Source organism: Podarcis tiliguerta, assembly GCF_965153285.1.
Source record: "Podarcis tiliguerta genome assembly, chromosome: 10".
NCBI classification, from domain to species: Eukaryota; Metazoa; Chordata; class Lepidosauria; order Squamata; family Lacertidae; genus Podarcis; species Podarcis tiliguerta.
In genome coordinates, this window is record NC_139543.1 from 73,786,701 (window position 1) to 73,806,008 (window position 19,308).

Here is a 19,308-nt window from a genome sequence, read left to right on the forward strand (position 1 = left end):
TAGCTGCTTTAGCTCTCAAACCAGCCCTTTGAAATTCAAATGCTGGCCTTGCTTTCCATGCTTCAGCCCTCCTACCGGCTCATCACTAACCAGCCCCAACTGGGACATCTCTGGCAGAAGGCCGTGCAGGGGGAGGGGCACGGCTGGAGGGTCTTGCACAAGTCACAACGCAGAGGAAGCACTTGTGATGCGGCACATCCCAGGATTAGCCCACCAGCTGAGGCACTCAAGGCCCAGATTTCGTCAGGGAAACTTGTCCCCTCTAATTACACACCAGACTCGGGGACAGGAACCTGCACAACAGCAAATCCAGCTGCGTTCTCAAATATCCACTGAAGATAACTTAAGTTGTTGCTTGGGTTTGGGATGCCAAAGCCAAGGGTTGCCTGATGCCAAGGCCAGCAATAGATGGGCAGCTGGGCTTGGGACCTGCAGGGTGTCTCCCTCTGCAGGACTATTTTGGGCCCTCCTCTGCCCACCAGCCACCCACAGCTCTATTTCAAGGGCTAAGCAAGCCAAGAGATGCTACTTATAGGCTCTCCTGGTCCAAAGGGGAAAGACACCGCAAGCAGGAAGAAACAGAGACCTCTGCCACCACTGGCTGGCGAGGACTCACAGCCTGGAGGCTCCCAGTCCCCAGTGTGGTCCTGTGTTCCTGCTGGGCAGAGTCAGGCCTGGCAACGATGGCCAGCAATGCCTACTTGTAGAAAAGGCTGCATTAAACAGTGCTCAGAGAACATACTTCACACACTTTCTTCAGATACCTGCATTGTGTTCAAATTCCAGAAGAGGCAGCCCAGTTCTGTGGCAGCAAACACACCAGATTGTTTGTTCTGGTTTGCTTTGCTTTATTAAATTTCTATACCACCCTTCATCACAGGGCAGTGACACAAAAATACATGCCCTAGCAACAAACAAAAACAATGCCCTCCACCCCAGTTTGAGGTATTAGGGACCTGAGCCGTCTAAGGCTTTATAGGTTAAAAACAGCACTAATTGGCAGCCAGTGCAGTCAGGCCAGGATCCATGTAATGGACTCAAACCATCTTGTCCAGTGAGCAACCTGGTCACCAAATTCTGCACCAGCTGAAGTTTCCAAACTGTATTCAGACACAGCGGCATGTATAACATGTTGCATTAATCCAGCCTAAAGGTTACCAGAGTGTAGACAAAAGTTCAGCTAACCCTGTCCAGATAGGGGTGCAGCTGTTCACCAGCCAAAGGGAACAGAAGGATCCCCAAGCAACATAGCCGCTCCTTCGGAGGGAGCGTAACCCCATCGAGAGCAGGCAACCTCCCATCCAAATGGTCCAGGGAACCTTCTACTAGCAGTGCCTCCATCGGATGTGGACTGAGCTTCCATTTGGTGGCTCTCATCCAGTCCGTTCCCAAGGCGAGATAATGGTCCAGCATTTCCACTGCTACGTCTGCAGTTGTAAAGGAGAAGCCAAGCTATGTTTATTGCTGACAACATACTCTAAAACTCCAGATGACCCCACTCAGCGGTTTCATGTAGATGTTAAGCAGCACAGGAGATAAAATCGAATCATGGGGAACCCCACACTGAAGGCTCCATGGGGCTAAAGAACATTCCCCAAGCAACACCTTCAAGTAGGACTGGAACCACCATAAAGCAGTGCCACCCACCCCTAACTCGGAAAACTGCTCCAGAAGGAGATCATGGTCAATGGATTCAAAAGCCACCGAGAGACTGAGAAGAATCAAGACATTCCCCCCATCTCTCTCCCAACAGAGCTCATCACACAGGGTCAGCAAAGCAGTTTCTGTGCCAAAACCCCAACTGAAAAGGATCTGCAACCAGCTGCTCAATAACTTGCCCAAGAAGGGGAGATTAGCAACTGGCAGGTAAATACTTTGATTTTCCAAATCCAGGGAGGGATTCTTGAGAAGTGGTTTCACCGCCACCTTCTTCAAGCCAGCAAGGACCCCCCACTCTCACAAGGGGCATCAATGACCTCCCCAGCCCAGCCAGCTGCCCCCTCTCTGCTAGTTTATATTGGCCAAGAGGGGCAAGGGGTCGCCCTGACTGATCCAAGCAGCTAAGGAGACCCACGCAAATTGATGCTGGTAACAGAAACCTAATTTCAATAGGTTTACTATAAAAAGAACTAGCACGCAATACATCCTACAGTGCCTTAAAGACCAGCTTAGTGTGGAAAGAGCCGACTTTCATTAGGCAGCTGGCATTCTTCATGAACAATGATGTCACAACAAGCTGACTGAAAAGGGAGTAAAATGTCAAATGTGGCTCAGCTAAGGCAAGTGTAAAGGGATGTACATTGGAGCAAAATAATGCCAACCTCACATATTCTGATGGAGGCTGAGCTGACAAAATAAAACGTGGGGGTTTTGGTGGATAATTTAATGAGTAAAGGTGGGAATGATAGAGGTGCTGTGTGGAGAACTTGGATAGGAAGGTGTTTTTCTAGCTCTCATCAATGAGAACCCAACGGGGCACCCAATGAAGCTGAAGGTGGCGAGATGCAGGGCAAGGAAAAAGGAAGGATTTCTTTGCAGACCTAAACTATGGACTGGGTTACCACAAGATGCAGCAATGACCACCAGCTTGGATGGCTTTCCAAGGGGTGAACCAATTCATGTGTCTGGATCAGGCCACCAAAGGCTTCCAATCACGATGGCTCTGCATTTCTTCCAGCACCAGAGGCAGGAGGGAGGCCTCTGAACACAGTCACTGGGCGCAGAAAAGGGCGCTGTTTGCACTCAGGTCCTGCTTGGGGCTTCCAGGGTCTTGGCCACTGTGAGAACTGGAGGTTGGGCTGGGTGGGCCTTTGGTTTGAGCCAGCAGCCAGGCTTTGCCCATGCAGCAGAAAGGCCGAGGCGCCAAGGGGGCCTTGGGGGACGCAATGGATGTGTTGCCGGTAGCAACTGGCCTGGCCAACCCCAACCTGGCCCATGGAGGAGTGGGCCAGATCCAGTTCTCAGCCACTTGGCACACAGCACAGTTGTTGTTGTTCTTCTTCTCCCATAGGCAGGCTATTATTTTGAAGGTCCGTTCCATCGCTCAGCAGGGAGGGAACAGGGTGCGCATTGTCTCTGCTGCTGACACTGGTTGCGCTGGTTAGGAGGGGCACTGAAATGCTCTTACGCCAGGCCATTAGGCCTCAGATGTGCATTTGCATACTGGGATGTTGGGCTGGGCAGGGAAAGAGAGGAATTGTGCCCGAGGTTTCACTGGAGGCACCTCCTCCAGAAGCCCAGCGGAGAGGAAACAACACACTCGCGCCTGCCAGCCTCTTTGGGGAAGCCCTCCCTTGCAGGGCCAGGATGTGGACTGTCCTGCATAGCTGTCTATTGGGCTTAAAGGAAATTTATTGGGAAGGATAACAACAATAAAATATTACTATCACTATGACTATTATTAATTACAGTAGAACCTCTACTTACAACCGCCTACACTAGAGGACATTCCAAGTTGTGACCGTGGCAAACCCAGAAGTAACTGACAGGTTTGCCACCGTTCACGCATGCGCAGAAGCGGGCAACTGCCACCCATGCCTGCGCACAAGGGCGCCTCTCCCAGCAACCCGTTTCGCCACAAGGACGGGCCTCCAGAACGGATTGTGGTTGTGAGTAGATTCCACTGTACTTGTACGCTGCCCATCTGACTGGGCTGCCCCTGCCATGCTGGGTGATTTCCAACAGAATATAAAATACGACACATCAGACATTAAGAGTCCCAATACAGATGTCTACAGAACGTAGTATAATTGCTTATCTTTTGACATCTGGTGGGAGGGCATTCCACAGGGTGGGTGCCACCACCGAGAAGGCCCTTTGCCTGGGTTTTCAGCATTCGGCTTCCGAAACATTTGACAGCCAAGATGTCCAAAAACCGAGGTTTACTGTATTTATCATCATCCTCATCCTCACCATTTATATATCACCCTAAACCCAGAGGTCTCAAGGTGGTTCATAGAACAAAATCAAAATATAAAACCACAAGATATATAACCAAAAGAAAAAGAACAACACCAGCCCCAACCCAATATTACAGGGATACTATCACTAAATTAAAAACAACTCAACCAGCTTCTCCACTTATCCCAGCTCTGCCTGCCCCAGAAGTGGGACCCTACTAAGGGTTCCCAGGCCTCCCCAGTTTGCCCTTACTAAGCCACACACCCCTGCCCTAAAACTGTCACTCCTGATCAGCTGATGGGCAGCGCCTGAAAAGCGCCAGGCACAATGTTTTGCAAGCCCTGGGACAAAGGGAAGTTCATGGAGGGAAAAATCTGACCATCCACATAGCAAAAGACAGGTTGTCAAGCGATTGACAGGTAGTGGATGGGGGACACAAGGATCCAGCCCACCAGCCAGATCCAGTTCACTTCCCCTGGCCCAATGACTGGTAGCCTCTTCAGGGTTTCAGGCAGGGAACATCCCTAGATCTACCTGGAGATGCCGTTCCAGATCGAACTTGGGACCTTCTGAAGAGAATCATAGAGTTGCAAGGAACCCCAAGGGTCATCCAACCCCCAGCAGTGCAGGAATCTCAGCTAAAGCATCCATGCAGATGGCCATCCAAGCCTGCTTAAAAACCTCCCAGGAAGAGGAGTCCACCCCCTCCCAAGGGAGACCATTCCACTGTCCAACAGCTCTGATGGTCAGAAAGTTCTTCCTGGTGTTTAGCTGGAATCTCTTTTCTTGTAACTTGATGAATCCATCAGAGCAGGAGAAAACAAGCTTGCTTCATTTTCCACGTGACAGCCCTTTAGATATTTGAATATCATATTCCACGATTCTATGATTTGGCATTTTTCGAGAATTGTGTCTGGGAGATTGTACAGAAGTGACACAGATTTCCTGTTCTTTCCACCACCTGGGTATGTTCCTCATACTAGATCAGGCTGGCTGCCAGGGCCAGGAGCAGGGTAGGTGGGAATTCTCAGCTGAATAAAGCTCACATCATTGGCTGGGCCTACTGCCAAAGCAGCTGCCACAAACAGCGCCCCCCCCCATATATTGTCCATGTCACTGCCAAAGGCTGATAAGGGCTCGGTGCCACATGCCCCTGCAGGAAAGCATGCTGTGATCTGAGCACAAGCCTCCCCTCTCTGGCACACTCTTCCCACAGGAGGGAAGCATGCCCCAAAAGTGCTAGGTTGAAATGTTTCTCCCCAGCCATTTCGAAAATGAGCCCATTTTATTTCTACAGTCTTATTCTTGTGGGTTTTTGCTTTAATATCCTGTTCTGTGTTATTTATATGTTCAGTTTCTGTACTCTGCTAGTGTATTTTCTGAATGCAAAACATTTTCTAAAATGAAGATAGCAGATCTTGGTGCCAGATGTTTTATGGTGGCAGATGATTGACAGGTGGGTGTGGTTTGCCAAAAAGGGTCAGAACGTCTTGCAGGGCCCGGGCACTGGTGCAACTCAGCTTCCTCCCTGAAGACACACATGCAAAAGGCTGCAACGTCCATGGAGAAATCCCACCAGCCAAACAGCTTCCGCCTGCACGGTTCAAGCGAAGGCTGAGCAGAGCTCTCAGCCTAGGAAGGGGGAGACTCAAGAGGGAACCCAGTAGTACTCATAAGCCACCATGACAAGAGAGCTGGTCGCAAAATGCTCTGAAGCACACGGCCTGCTTCAGTCTCTCTGGGTGCTGGAAATCTAAACAGGCCCTGACACAAACAGAGGCTGAAATGACACCAACCGCCTCCACTCACAGCTACCAAGGAGGCCAGATGATGCAGAGCAAGCCACAGGCTCTGCCAATCCAGTGTAGGCAAGGAGTCCATTTCTCTCCATCTGCCCAACCGAGGACAGCTTTGAGAGAGGAAATGAGGCTCACGCAGCTCCCACCATCCTGACAGCCTCCTACCACCAGCTCAACAGCGCAGGAGAGGTGAAAGGCAACACAAGCAGCTGCCTTATGCCAAGTCAGACCACTGGTCCATCTAGCTCAGTAGTGTCTACACTGACTGGCAGAAGCTCTTTGGGATTTCAGACAGGCATTATCTTCCAGTCCTGCTGTGAGATGCTGGAGACTGAACCTGGGACGTTCTGCAAGCAAAGCAGAGGCTCTGCCCCGGAGCTGCAGCCCTTCCTCTTGGTGCAGGATCAACACAAAACATAGAGGAGTGGCCCTGATTCCACAGTTCATAGGCTGACTAACACCAAGGCCACATCTAAGCAACACATCTAGCATAGAATGAGCCACGCGGAGTGTCAGGCCCCCTCCTTCCCTCATGTGCCTCTACTCCTGCGTCTTGCTAACCATGGTCTGTTGTATCATCCAGCCTGATAAACTGTGGTTAACATTAACTATGGTTAGTTTAACCAGGCATGGCCAAACTTGGCCCTCCAGCTGTTTTGGAACTACAGTTCCCATCATCCCTGACCACTGGTCCTGTTAGCTAGGGATGATGGGACCTCGGACCTCGGCATTCTTGACCCTTGGATTGTCCGACCATGTGAACTGAAACAATGGTTCTGCAGTTCTCCTTGAGGCATCCTTCCCTGGAGACAGGAGCTCATAGTCTAAAATAAGTCTATGGTAAGTCTAGGAATTTGGTTACTAATCTATATACCAGGGGTGGCCAACTCCCAAGAGACTGCAATCTACTCAGAGTTAAAAACTGGCAGTGATCTACCCCCTTTTTGGGGGTTCAGGTCAAAGTTTTAGGGAGAAGGAAAGCCCTATTTGGGGGGGGTGCAGGACTAAAATGTTGAGCTTTTTTTTTAGGGGAGCCAAAGTTGTTGAGCTGCTTTGGGGGCAGCCAGTGATCCACTGGTGATCTACCTGTTGGACGTGCCTGCTATATACTACACAACCCAGTTACCTCCCTTCCTTTGAGTTACTCTTCTTATTTATTCTCTTGTAAGACACAGTACACACACAATCTTTAAATAAGTGACTTAAGGACCAGGCAACATAGCAGACACCCATGACGTGGGCTAGCAGTCAACTTTCCCACTGGCCCAGCCCAACAAGACAACAAGAAGAATCCCCTGGCAGCATATGAATCAATCTGGCTTACCTGACCCAACAAGCGCTCCCACCCCCTCACAAATGCAACAAACCCCATTGCAGAGACAACCTGCCCCCCCATACCACTCACTACCAAGGAAATGTAATAAGCAAAAAGAGAACCTACCCAGTTGATGCCGAAACAAAACCCCACAAGGACACTATGCAAAAGAAGATAAGCCTCCCCCCCACCTCCTCCTCCTCTCCCCCACTTCTTCCCCAACCTTATATGTACCCAACAATAAAGTCTTACAACAAATCGATTTGTAAGACAGACTGTGCAACCTGAAAAAAAGTGACAAGGCATATACTTTTGTAAACCAAGAAAATCTTTAATAAAAATAATTTTTAAAGAAACACAAACTTTGCCACTGGCCCCTCAGCCTGGAGCCCTCCCATCCCAGCAGCACCCGCCCTCCCCAGCTGTGATCTCAGGGCCCCCAAGTGATGCAGCTGGGCTGAACGTGCTGCAACTCTCCAAGATGCTGAACAGATCAGAGGGGGAGCCCTTGCCAGAGAAAGCGCTGGAGACTCAGACCTTCCAGGCTCTCCGAAGCTCACGTAACACAATAGAAACATGGAACAACCCTGCAGCTGGGGACCATGAACTGCTTTCCTTCCACCCCCACAGCATCCATTCTGGTCTCACAGAGCCTGCAGGATCAGTTTTCTAAGCAGAGTATAGAGCAGGGCCCTGTACATATGGCCCTCCAGGCCTCTCCATCTGGCCCTCAGGGCTGTCCACAAGTCATACTCCCTACCACCGGCAGTGATTTTGCCTGGCGGGAAAAGGTCTAACTCTCATTGCCTGGGAAGAGATTGGAGATACATACGGTGTGTTTGCCTGTGTGGAAACCTCCACCTTTTGCATGGCCAGAATGCAACCTCCTGCTCCAAGGTCAGGGTCACACATCCACTGCTCTGCTCCCTTCTGGCCCCACCCGCGGCAGCACTCAGAAGATGGCCCGTAATGGCACGCGGACTTTGTGAACCTAAAAAGGGCTCCCCGTCCCAGGATGGACAAGTCCCTTTCTCTCATGCACACATTACTCTGAAGACCCTTGTCAAAATCACTGTGCAAGTGAAGAGGTGGGCCACAGTTTCACTTCTTCAAACCTCCCTGAATGCAGACATGGGGAAGGGGTAGTCTGTTGACACACAGGATTGACAGGCAGCTCACCACAACACCCTCCTAAAGCGCCGGCCTCCACCTCATGGATCCCCCTTACTGTGACATGGGAACCTCCCTTACACCAAGTGAGGCTACTGGTCCAATGAGACTGACTGGCAGGAAGGAAGCCTTTCCCAGCCTGAGTTGACTGAGCTTGCACCCGGGGCCTTTTGCATGCAACGCAAGTGCTCTCCACTAAGATCCTTCCCTTCACTGGGGTAGTGCAGATATTTTCTAGTATTTTTTCCAGGAGAAGATGCACAGGCAGAGGGAGAAAGACAGGCACCTGAGGTCAAGAGGGGGTGGTGAGTTGCCGGTTGAGGTTAAAGGCGGGCGCCAAGTCTGAAAAAGTTGACAACTAATTCCTGAACCTGCAACCAAACCCCTTTTTGCATCCAGACCTTCCAAAATGCAGCATTGAGATCCCAAGTGAGTCACAATTACCGCAGCCCAGGGAGGTACGAAATGTTGCTTCTATATAAGGAAGAAACTGATGCGCCAAGCCAGCCTCAAAAACCATGCAGCTTCCTGATCGTCCTGCTCCCCGCAAGACGGTAGCGCCAGGCAAGCAGCACAGCAAGACTGACACCAGCTCAGCCCCCAGCTGCTCTTGAGGCAGGTCTGCTGCCTCCAGCAAAGGAACGAGGGGCTGCCCAGAGCAGCACCACTCCTGGGGCTGCAGGTCGACCAGGAAGCACAAGAGAAAACAAGGCCCTGATAAGTTTAGGCTCCAGAGATTGAAAGCAGCTTGGCCGGGGGGGGGGGGGGTGCAGCAGAGAGACTCCATAGTTAACCCAAGCCCAGTGGCAGAGCACAAGGTCCTGGTTCAATCCCTGACAGCAGCTCCAAGCAGGCTGGGAAAGAGAGAAAACCACGTGCCTGGAACCCTGGAGAGCCACGGCTGCCAGTCAGTGCAGCAAATACTGAGCTGGATGGACCAGTGGTTTCGTATAAGGCTGCCTCCTAAGCTCAGCCCAAGACAGAGGCCTCCAGGAGGAAGGAGCTGCCCACTGCTCATTGCTGGCTTTCTACGGCAAATCACTGAGGAGATGGCGGTGGGGATGATGCAGGAGCAGTGTTCAAAATTCCCCAACTGTGACCACAGGGAGATCTCTGGGCGCCAGGCTGGCAACTGGCATCTCCATCTGGTTGGCCCCTCCGGATTTCTTAAGCAGGGAAGCATTTATATCCCGCCTTTTTCTCCAAGGAAGACATGCTTCCCTTGCTCCTCGGTGAACCTACCTCACAGGGTCGCTGTAAGGATTAAGAGGCTGTGACTGGTCCAGAGTCACTCAGTCAGCTTCATGACTGGATGTGGATTTGATCTCTCAGGTCCTAATCAAACATTTTAACCATACACCACACTGGCTTCCTGGAGTACTTCTGCTCAGTGTCAGAAACTCAGATACGCCAAGTGACTCCTTATGCCAAGGTTTCAGGCACCAAAATAGTGCGTCTAGTTGCCATTTTTGGGCAAGGTGGCTTTAATTTTTCAAATGATGGACTGACTGTGATTGGTTATCAGTTAAAGATCTAGCTACTTCAGAGGACAACCTTGAGCTAGGTTAAGAGCTTTGAGAACTGAAAGAAGAAAAGTCACACAATCCAGGGAGAGTCTGCATATATATATATAGGCCTATTCCGACTTCTTTTTCTTAATTGTGACTGCTCCTGCTCAGGCTGCACAGAAAAAGCATTCAGATTGTGCAGATAAAATATAACTGATAGAATTCTGCAGGATAGGGTATTAGCGTGTGAAAACAGTCTAGAATCCAATGATCTCCACTGGCACCTCTTAGATGGTGGAGATGTCAGGCACCACAAGTGGTTGAAAGCCAGCTGCAAAATGTGCCTGGAGCCTGGCTAATTTCAAACACTGCTTCTGCTATGGGGCAGCTACTGTATATAAATTAAGTAGATAAAAACAAGCAAAAGTCAGAGAAGGATCTGAAATATTTTCCTTGAAGCTTGAATTTGTTTAATTCTGGATTGTTTTGTTTGGGGTTTTAATGTGTTGTAAACCGCTTTGAGATTTTTTCATACAAATGAAATGAAAAATACTACTATTACTACTACTAAATCCCACGCGGGGGGGGGGGGGATGGCGCCTAGACCTTCTATTCCAGTGACGGCAACCTAGGTTTAAGGTGCCATTTGGCAACTAGCTTATACATCTGAGTTTATAAAACAGGGTATAAGGAAGCCAAACCTCCATCCAGCTGGAAGCACCACCTCCCTTAGGGTGGGGGCTGCTACTAGGAAATTGTGAAATTGTGTTGCGACCCAGCCCACAAGGAGCAACCCGGTTGCTGCTGCAGATGAGCCAGCATCAGGGCCAGAGGCAGCCAGGACTTCCGAGTTGTCATCTACTTCATGACCCAATCCTGTTCTGTCTGCCCTTTTGTGTGTGTGTTACTCAGATGGCAAACCAACCGTCACAGCTAGAGTACAGCCATCACAAAATCACATTGCACATAGTGGCCGCCTGCAATGTGAGTGGCTGCTTCTTTACGCACTAGCAGAGGGCCTAGCATGAAAAGCAACCATTACACCAGTGGCTGCAAAAATAGAAGGTTCAAGATCAGAATTGCTGTATTTGGATTATATATGAGATTATGCGCAGGGTTTAGGAATAATTATATTTGAACAATCAGAACACGGGAAGTCACCCAATTTGTTTAATTTGGAATGTATACCGTATTTTTCGCTCTATAAGACGCACCAGACCACAAGACGCACCTAGTTTTTGGAGGAGGAAAACAAGAAAAAAAAAATTCTGAATCTCAGAAGCCAGAACAGCAAGAGGGATCACTGCGCAGTGAAAGCAACAATCCCTCTTGCTGTTCTGGCTTCTGGGATAGCTGCGCAGCCTGCATTCGCTCCATAAGACGCACACACATTCCCCCTTACTTTTTAGGAGGGAAAAAGTGAGTCTTATAGAGCAAAAAATACGGTAATTGGCTTTATAAATTGTATTATGATTTGGCATGATTTGTTATTGTAATAATGTGGCCCATATTTGAGTGTTATTAATGAAAAATTAATAAAAATTATTTAAAAAAAGAAAAAAAGAAAAGCACCCTTAACCCAGACAAGAGCATTCCAAAGAAGAGGCTCTGCCAGCTGCAAGCCTCAGAGGGAGACAGTCCACCTTCCCAATCCAAGATCGCCTGCCCCCCCCCCATCCCCAAGCTAACAGCATTCCCCCCCTAATCTGGATTGGATTCCTGTTTCTCACCCATGCGCCGCCTCCCAGATCATTCAGGGTTTCTACTACTCGTCAGGAAGATACAATATGATACAATACAATATCTTTATTGTCATTGTCCCATACAGAACAATGAAATTGAAAAATCTACATAAGACATTCAAAAACCCCGAAACCCAATTTTATAATACAGTACAATATACTACAGAGACTCCTTATACCGCATTTAGAACCAGAATTGCATTTGGGTAGAAAGTGTTTCTCAGGCAGCTAGTCCTGGTCTTTATAACCCTATACCTTCTTCCCGAAGGCAGAAGCTGAAGGAGATCATTTCTGGGGTGCGCACTATCCTGCGCTATCTCTGCCGCTTTCTTATGGCACCTGACACCAATCAGCAAGTGCAGAACAAGGTGGAAATGTGCAGCATCCCATAAGCAAATGACCATCACCACCTTCTGGGACCTGCCCTCCAAGAACAGCTGAAGCGCCTCCTGGACCCATCCTTGCAAGGCATCCCAGCAAGGTATCTATGGTGAGCGCCAGGACGCCCAGAAAGGCCATATACAAGCCAGACTAGCAGGAGCATCAGAGGAGCTGACTTGCACCTCTGAAGAGATGGAGTCAGAGGACTCTTGATGCCCAGGAAAGGGCACACAGAGGTCCAGGGTCAGGGAGGCTAACCTGGCCTCTGTTTACCAAAGGGCCAACTGCACCAGTGCTGAGCAGAGCAGCACTGTCCACTGGGAAAGTATTCCTGATAATGCAACCCAAAATGACACTGGCCTTGTGTATTATCATAGAATCACAGAATAGTAGAGTTGGAAGGGACCCTAAGGGTCATCTAGTCCAACCCCTGCAATGCAAGAATCTCAGCTAAAGCATCCATGACAGAAGGCCATCCATAGAATCGTAGAGTCAGCAGGGCACACAAGAACTGGCAGAAAGCAGGACACTAGGAGGAGGGAAGCCCAGGCCATCTCCTGACTGTGTGGCACAGGAAGAATTGCCCATAAAGGCTGCTTGTGATTCAGGCCCTGGAGGCTGCAGCTGCCAAGCGCTGAGGCAGCAGGCAGGCAGAGAGCACCAGCCTCAGCCCATCATACTTCACTGGCCTGTGCTCCACCAGCTTATGAAAGCCATTTTGGAATGTGCTTCCCCAAGGGTCTGCTGGCAACCCCACACTGGATCCACATCATCCCGGAACTTGGGAAATGTCACACTTCATGGGAACCACTGATCAGCACCAGATCTCAGACTAACTCGTCTCTGCCTGCTGCAAGCTGATCCTTCTGCTCCGCTTTTCCAGAACGCCACTCCCCTGCCCTTCCCCATGGACACACCCTGGGCTTATGAGCCATGGCCAGTCGCTCCACTCTGAATGGCCAGCAAGCTCTTGCTGCGGAATGGGCAACTGGCTGCACATCTGGCGACCAAGCGGGTTCCAGAGAGCTGAGGCTACCAGGCAGTCAGGCTACCGTGGTCTCTAGCCCTGTAAGGAACACACAGGCAGGGCATTTTTCTCCAAATGCTCATATTGAACACATTTGACTGAGAAACTCCCACACAGCGCAGGCCAAACCTCAACCACAAGGCAGCTCTTCCAAAGAGAGACGTGGCTGCTTTGGCACAGCTCCATTCAATGCACAAAAGCCCGCTCTGAGTCAGAGCAACACTGAGGCCTCCCCCACCCCACCCCTTGGAAGTCTACTGCCCGGATGCCCCCAGGGGAAGCTTCCCTATGTCCCTTTGCCTGGCGCAGAACAGCCACACATCCAGGCATCTGCACAAGAGGTGGCCTGATGCCCAATGCTCCGGCCCCTGGGACAAGTGGGGGGCTGCCAATTCACTGGGGCGGGGAGCAAGCTCTGTCTGCCAGAGCCCCATCAAGAAGTTGCTTGATTAGCCAACAAGGAGAAAAAAACCGGGAAGTGTGCATCCCCTGTCAACCCCTTCAGCCTCGATCTAGTTCAGGGGTCAGCAAGGTTTATCTTGCCTGGGCCAGATCAGTCCCACGGAGATCCCTCCGTGGGCTGGATTGTGAGTGCGCGCACCTGTGATTTCCAGCACTGCGGAAGCGAGTCCCCACGCCATGCTGTGCCAGTTTAGCGCAGCGCACGAGCAGGCAGCTCATGGGCCGGTCAAACGACCTCTGCAGGCCGCTTCCGGCCCATGGGCCTTAGGTTGCTGACCCCTGATCTAGTTACTATCAGAAACACATACCATAGAACAGTTGCCATCTCAAAGGCTGCCCTGCCACATGAAATAAAGCCCTCCTACGTACCAGGCTGTGGATTACAAGCATAATGTGATGTGATGCAAAGTGTACTTGGAAAAAGCACTGACAAAATCCTTGGGGAAAGCTGCAGGAGTTGAAATTGCCAGAGCTGGCAAGCTCATGGATGCTACAGTAAAGGGCAGGGTGGCCAAGGAGGAAGAACCAAAGGGACAGGAGGCAGGTGGCTTCCAGGAGCGACTCTTGTTATTTTCCCTCAGACCAGGAAAGTGGGGGAGTTTGGATAAATGCCGCGGGAACATTATGGGCAGAGAACACAGCATGCTGCAGAAAGCAATGTGGTGGAAGAGGGGATCAGAAGGCGGGAATGAAGGGGGGCTATGGGCAGGAATAATGCCAGCAAGCCCACCACCCCACAAGGGAGAGAGCCTGGGCGGAAGACTTGGCCTGACGCCCCACAGGCTGGTTTCACCAAAGCCTCCGGCCAAGGCAGCCTTTCCTGGATTATTCCACAGGTGAGGAGCCAAAGGGCTGCTAGTTCCAAACACAGGCAAAGGGCATGCGCCCTCCACAGCAAAAGGCTCACTGATGTCAGACCTTCATAAAATGCCAACTACAAGAGTCATTCACATATTTAAAAAGGGTGGCATCAGGGCAGTTATGAATAAACAAGTACAGTTTTGTAAAAAAACAAAAAACCTAATAATTTTATTTAAATTATATACTTCCAATGATATTAAGCGTCTCTAAAAATAACAAGTTTTAAATTTAATTCTGAACACGAGCATGTATGGTAAATGTCTACAATCACAGAACCGTAGAGTTGGATGGGATCCCAAGGGCCATCTAGTCCAACCCCTTGCAGTGCAGGAATCTCAGCAAAAGCCCCCATGACAGGTGGCCACCCAACCTCTGCTTAAAAACCTCCAAGGAAGAGGAGTCCCCCACCTCCCACGGGAGTCCATTCCACTCCCATACAGCTCCTACTCTCCCAGTTCTTTCTGGTGTTCACTTGAAATCGCCTTTCTTGTAACTTGAATCCATTGGTTTTGGTCCTCCCCTCCAGAACATTCAAAAACGAGCTTGTTCCACCTTCCATATTTAGATATCTGAAAATGGCTATTGTATCTCCCCTTTTCCAGGCTAAACATACCCAACTCCATCAACTGTTCCTCCTAAGGCGGCTTCCAGACCCTCCACTGCACATTCCAGATTGTCAATATGCTTCTCAAATTGTGGTGCCCAGAACTGGACACAGTAGTACTCCAGGTGTGGTGTGACTAAGGCAGAATAGAGTGGTACTATTACTTCCCTTGATCTGGACACTAGACTTCTGTTGATGCAGCCTAGAATTGTTTTAGCTTTTTTCCGCTGCTGCATCACACTGTTGACTCATGTTAAGCTGGTGGTCCACTTAGATCCCTAGGTCCTTTTCACAAGTACTGCTTTCAAGCCACGTGTCCCCCATGTTATATTTGTGCAGTTGGTTCTTCCTGTCTAAGTACTATTGAAATTCAAGTTTTCCAATCTGTTACGGTCATCGTTAATCCTGATTCTGTCTTCTGCCCCTCCCAGTTTGGTGTCATCTGCAAATATGAGCATCACTTCAATTCCTTCATCCAAATCCTTTACAATCACTGGGATAGAAAAGTTAGGAGGCAAATGGCTTCTGGGACCTGGTTTATGGGCACCAAAACAGAATGTTTATTCACCTCTGTGGGGGTCACCAACACTTTTTATTTATTATTTTGATAAGTATGAATTAATATGCAATTCACATGTGACACATTGTTACAACAACAGGCCCAGGAAATCAGCCTTTGGCACCCAACTTGTCACTTTTTCCAGGATGATGAGGAATCATTAATGACCACCCTTTGGCTTTGGGCAGGCAACCAGCTACAAACAGTTACTTCGTCCAGCCCAGATTTTACCAGCTTCGCCACAAGAATATCATGGGGGACTTTGTCAAAAGCCTTACTGAAATCGAGACACACTACACCCACAGCATTCCCCTGATCCACCAAGCTTGCAACTCCATCAAAAAATAATGAAACTGGTTTGGCATAACTGGTTTTTTGAGAACCCCATGCTGAGTAATCACAGCATCCACTGGAGAGCCAGTGTGGTGTAGTGGTTAAGAGCGGTAGTCTCGTAATCTGGGGAACCGGGTTCGCGTCTCCGCTCCTCCACATGCAGCTGCTGGGTGACCTTGGGCCAGTCACACTTCTCTGAAGTCTCTCAGCCCCTCACCTCACAGAGTGTTTGTGGTGGGGGAGGAAGGGAAAGGAGAATGTTAGCCGCTTTGAGACTCCTTCGGGTAGTGATAAAGCGGGATATCAAATCCAAACTCTTCTTCTTCTTCTTCTATGTGCTCACAGACCATCTTTTAAATAATCTGTTCCAGAAACTTTCCTAATATCAATGTCAAGCTCACCAGTCAGTAGTTACCTGGATCTTCTTTTTTCACCTTTTTGAATATAAGGACATTTGCCTGCCTCCAGTCTACAGGACCTCACCTGTTTTCCAAGAATTATAGAACTGGGGTCAGCAACCTTTTCCAGCCGTGGGCCGGTCCACCATCCCTCAGACCATGTGGTTGGCTGGACTATACGGGGGGGGGGCAGGACGAATTCCTATGCCCCACAAATAACCCAGAGATGCATTTTAAATAAAAGGACACATTCTACTCATGTAAAAACACGCTGATTCCCAGACCATCCGCAGGTCAGATTGAGAAGGCCACATCCGGCCCTCGGGCCTTAGGTTGCCTACCCCTGTTATAGACAGAGGCTCTAAGATTACATCCACAAGTTCACATCTACTCTAGGGCTGGGCGATATCTGGTTTTCAGTATCATGATATATTGCCAGCTAAACATTGTGCTATCTCAATATATCATGATGTCTGAAATAAGGCTGGAGCTTATAATAATCTGGGAAAATATGGGGGGCGATTTTAAATTTGATGTGTATAGTTAAATGAAAATTTACTCAGTGATAGCATGCTTAACTAAACCATTAAAGTTTTCTGGAGAATATATTGCTGTTCTGCTAAGGGCTTTATATACCCATAGTAACACCTTGAACTTGGTCCCGTAACAAATTGGGAACTGGTGTAGATCAGTGTTAGAAAGCCAGGTAGACAATTTAGGTGCCACATGGCGCCTGAAAACTGGGTTACTGGTGGCCATCGAACCTCTTCTTAAAAACCTCCAAGGAAGGAGAGTGCACCATCTACCAAGGGAATCCTTTCCACTGTCAAATAGCTCCTACTGTCAGAAAGTTCTTCCTGTTGTTTGGTCAGAATCTCCTTTTTTGTCCCTTGAAGCCATTCACTTGGATCCTGCCGCCTCCAGAGCAGGAGAAAATATGCTGCCTCCATCTTCCACGTGACGCCCCATCAGATACTGGAAGGTGGCTACCCTATCTCCTCTCAGTCTCTTTTCCAGAGTAAACATACCCAGCTCCCTCAACCGTTCCTCATACGGGAGGGGATCAGGCATACTGCCAGAGTCAAGGAGCCCCATCATCAAGGTGCAGCCACTGAGCAGCAGGCCCCCTCCCAGGCGGGACCCAGAGATGGGCTTCCTCCTGATCTCACAGAGAAGGCAGGCGCCCAATTGTTCCCACAATTCTATAAAAGTAACGGCCAATGTGTTGAATTGTGACTAAAAGCAGATCAGCAAACCCTTGCACTGTCCGTCTCTTACAAATGAATCCCTTTCCATGGAATCTGTTTATCTAAGTAAGAAAAAAAATGGAGGCAAAAAGAGGAAACTTTTTGAAGTCAAGCATCACAAACATGCCATGCCATGTGCAAACTGTGACTATGTAGACACTGGCAGCCAAATAGCACACACATCTACCGCATCTCTCTCTTTCCTGCCAGTGAGTACCAGCTCTTATTTCTGGACAGCCTTCCAGTGAGTGATCTTGCAGCAAGTCCTTGCATGGGTACCAAGAGACAAACAGAAATCCTTGATTTCACAATTGCTCCCCTTTCTTAATACATATCTATAGAGCAAAACACACGTGGGCTGCATGAGTAATTTTTGTCCCATCTGCTGGATTGAGGCTGGAGTGGCTTATGTTATGGAGAATTTGAATGGGTTTTATTTACTTGGTTGTGTTTTTTTTGTAATGCTGATTTCAAAATAAAGAGCCAACTTTATACAAGTGACTGGATAATACTCCTGGATGTTATAAAGGCTCCACAGAATTATAGACTTGGAAGGGACCCCCAGTGATCATCTACAATTCCCTTCAAATCAGGAATCACAGCTGAATAATGTACTTAATAACCACTATTTAATTGTCATAGCAACTGTTTTAGAAACATATGAATTGCAATGTAATAGATTGACTTAAATATTTCCTTGGAAGCTTTCAGAGGAAGCTGGAAGAAGACTTAAACATCAAGTTTTAGCTAGAATATAGCCTGCTGAGGAAATGTGCTGCCATGAATGGTCCCCCAAGGCCCTTCTCTCTGAAATTCCAGACTCTTTACCTGAAGCATCCCTGAAAGATGCTGATTCGGTCTTTCCTCGAATACCTCCAAAAAGGAGCTCTGTCAAACATCATTGTGCCACAGAAAGACCGAAGAGCACAGAAACCCGTTTCCTTCGGTATGAAGCAGGCGTGTGGGAGGAGACTGTTGCCCAAAATAAGCCAACAACCCCCCCCCCCCGTCTAACTCTCAAGGCAATTTCAGCAACAGAACCCTAAATGCCAAAAGCCCTCCTCCGCAGCTGCCACGCAATGCAATCTAGAGGCGGAAAGAGGCCAAGAGACCCTGAAAGAGACAGCGAGAGGAGGGCAGCCCAAGACAGAGAAGCAGCAGGTTCACCTGCTCGACATGCAGAGACCTGCCTTTCTCGGGCCAGGATCCACCTGATGACTCAGGTACCAGGAAGCAGAAGAAGAGATGCAGCGCCTGGTCGGGACCCGAAGCCCCCTTTGCCAGAAGGGCGACACCATCCCTGCCCCGAGCATCTCCCCCTCGGCGCTCAGCCCCTTCCCCTTCAAACCCGCAGCCCCACCTCCCGCCCCAAACCCGCCAGACATCCGCGCAGCGCACCGGGAGCTGCTGGGGGGACTTCTCTCGTGACCTGCATCCGGCGCAGGCTCCCACGTGGGCGGTGCACCTGCCAACCTCGCGTTCTCACGTGCACCTGCGTGCAGCTGCCGCCCCGGGGGGGCCCCGTCCGGCGGGCCGAGCCAACCAAGCCCCTGGCCCGAGGCGGCTGCTCCCAGGAGACGGGCAGCTGGCTTGCCTTCATTGGCAGAGAAGGCGGCGAGGAGTTGCCGAGCCTGCCGCTTCCGTCCCCCGTCCCTCGGGTGCGCGGCGCAGGCCCTTCCGCCCCCGCCCGGCGGCCTCCGGGCAGCCTCTCCAGCTCCCGTCCTGGCCGGGGGCTCCGACTGGGCCGAGGGGCGCGCGGCGGCCTCCCCGGGAGCCTGGCGGGCCGGGCCCGGTCTGCTCGGGGCGCCGCGGGGCCTGGGCTCCCTCCTCCTTCCGCCCCCCCGACTCACCGCGCTTCCCGTGCGCGAAGGCCACCACCACGAAGTAGTCGGCCAGGCGGGCCATGGCGAGGCGCGCGAGGGCGGCGTGGGGCGCGAGGGCGCCGGGGCTCATCCCCGCCCGGCCGCTCCGCCTCCCGCTGCCGCCGCCGCCGCCGCCTCCT

The 19,308-nt window shown here is 50.2% G+C and overlaps 1 protein-coding gene across 7 annotated transcripts in view; it reads right to left on the minus strand.

Annotated features, from left to right (window-relative positions):
• The window catches only part of SBF1 (SET binding factor 1), a 42,533-nt gene extending 23,225 nt beyond the window's left edge, over positions 1–19,308 (minus strand). For all 7 annotated transcript variants that reach the window (XM_083401716.1, XM_083401714.1, XM_083401711.1 and 4 more), the window contains exon 1: positions 19,157–19,308. In XM_083401716.1, coding sequence (XP_083257842.1) covers positions 19,157–19,259 — 103 coding nt within the window. In that variant the 5' untranslated portion in view covers positions 19,260–19,308. The remainder of the gene's footprint in view (positions 1–19,156) is intronic.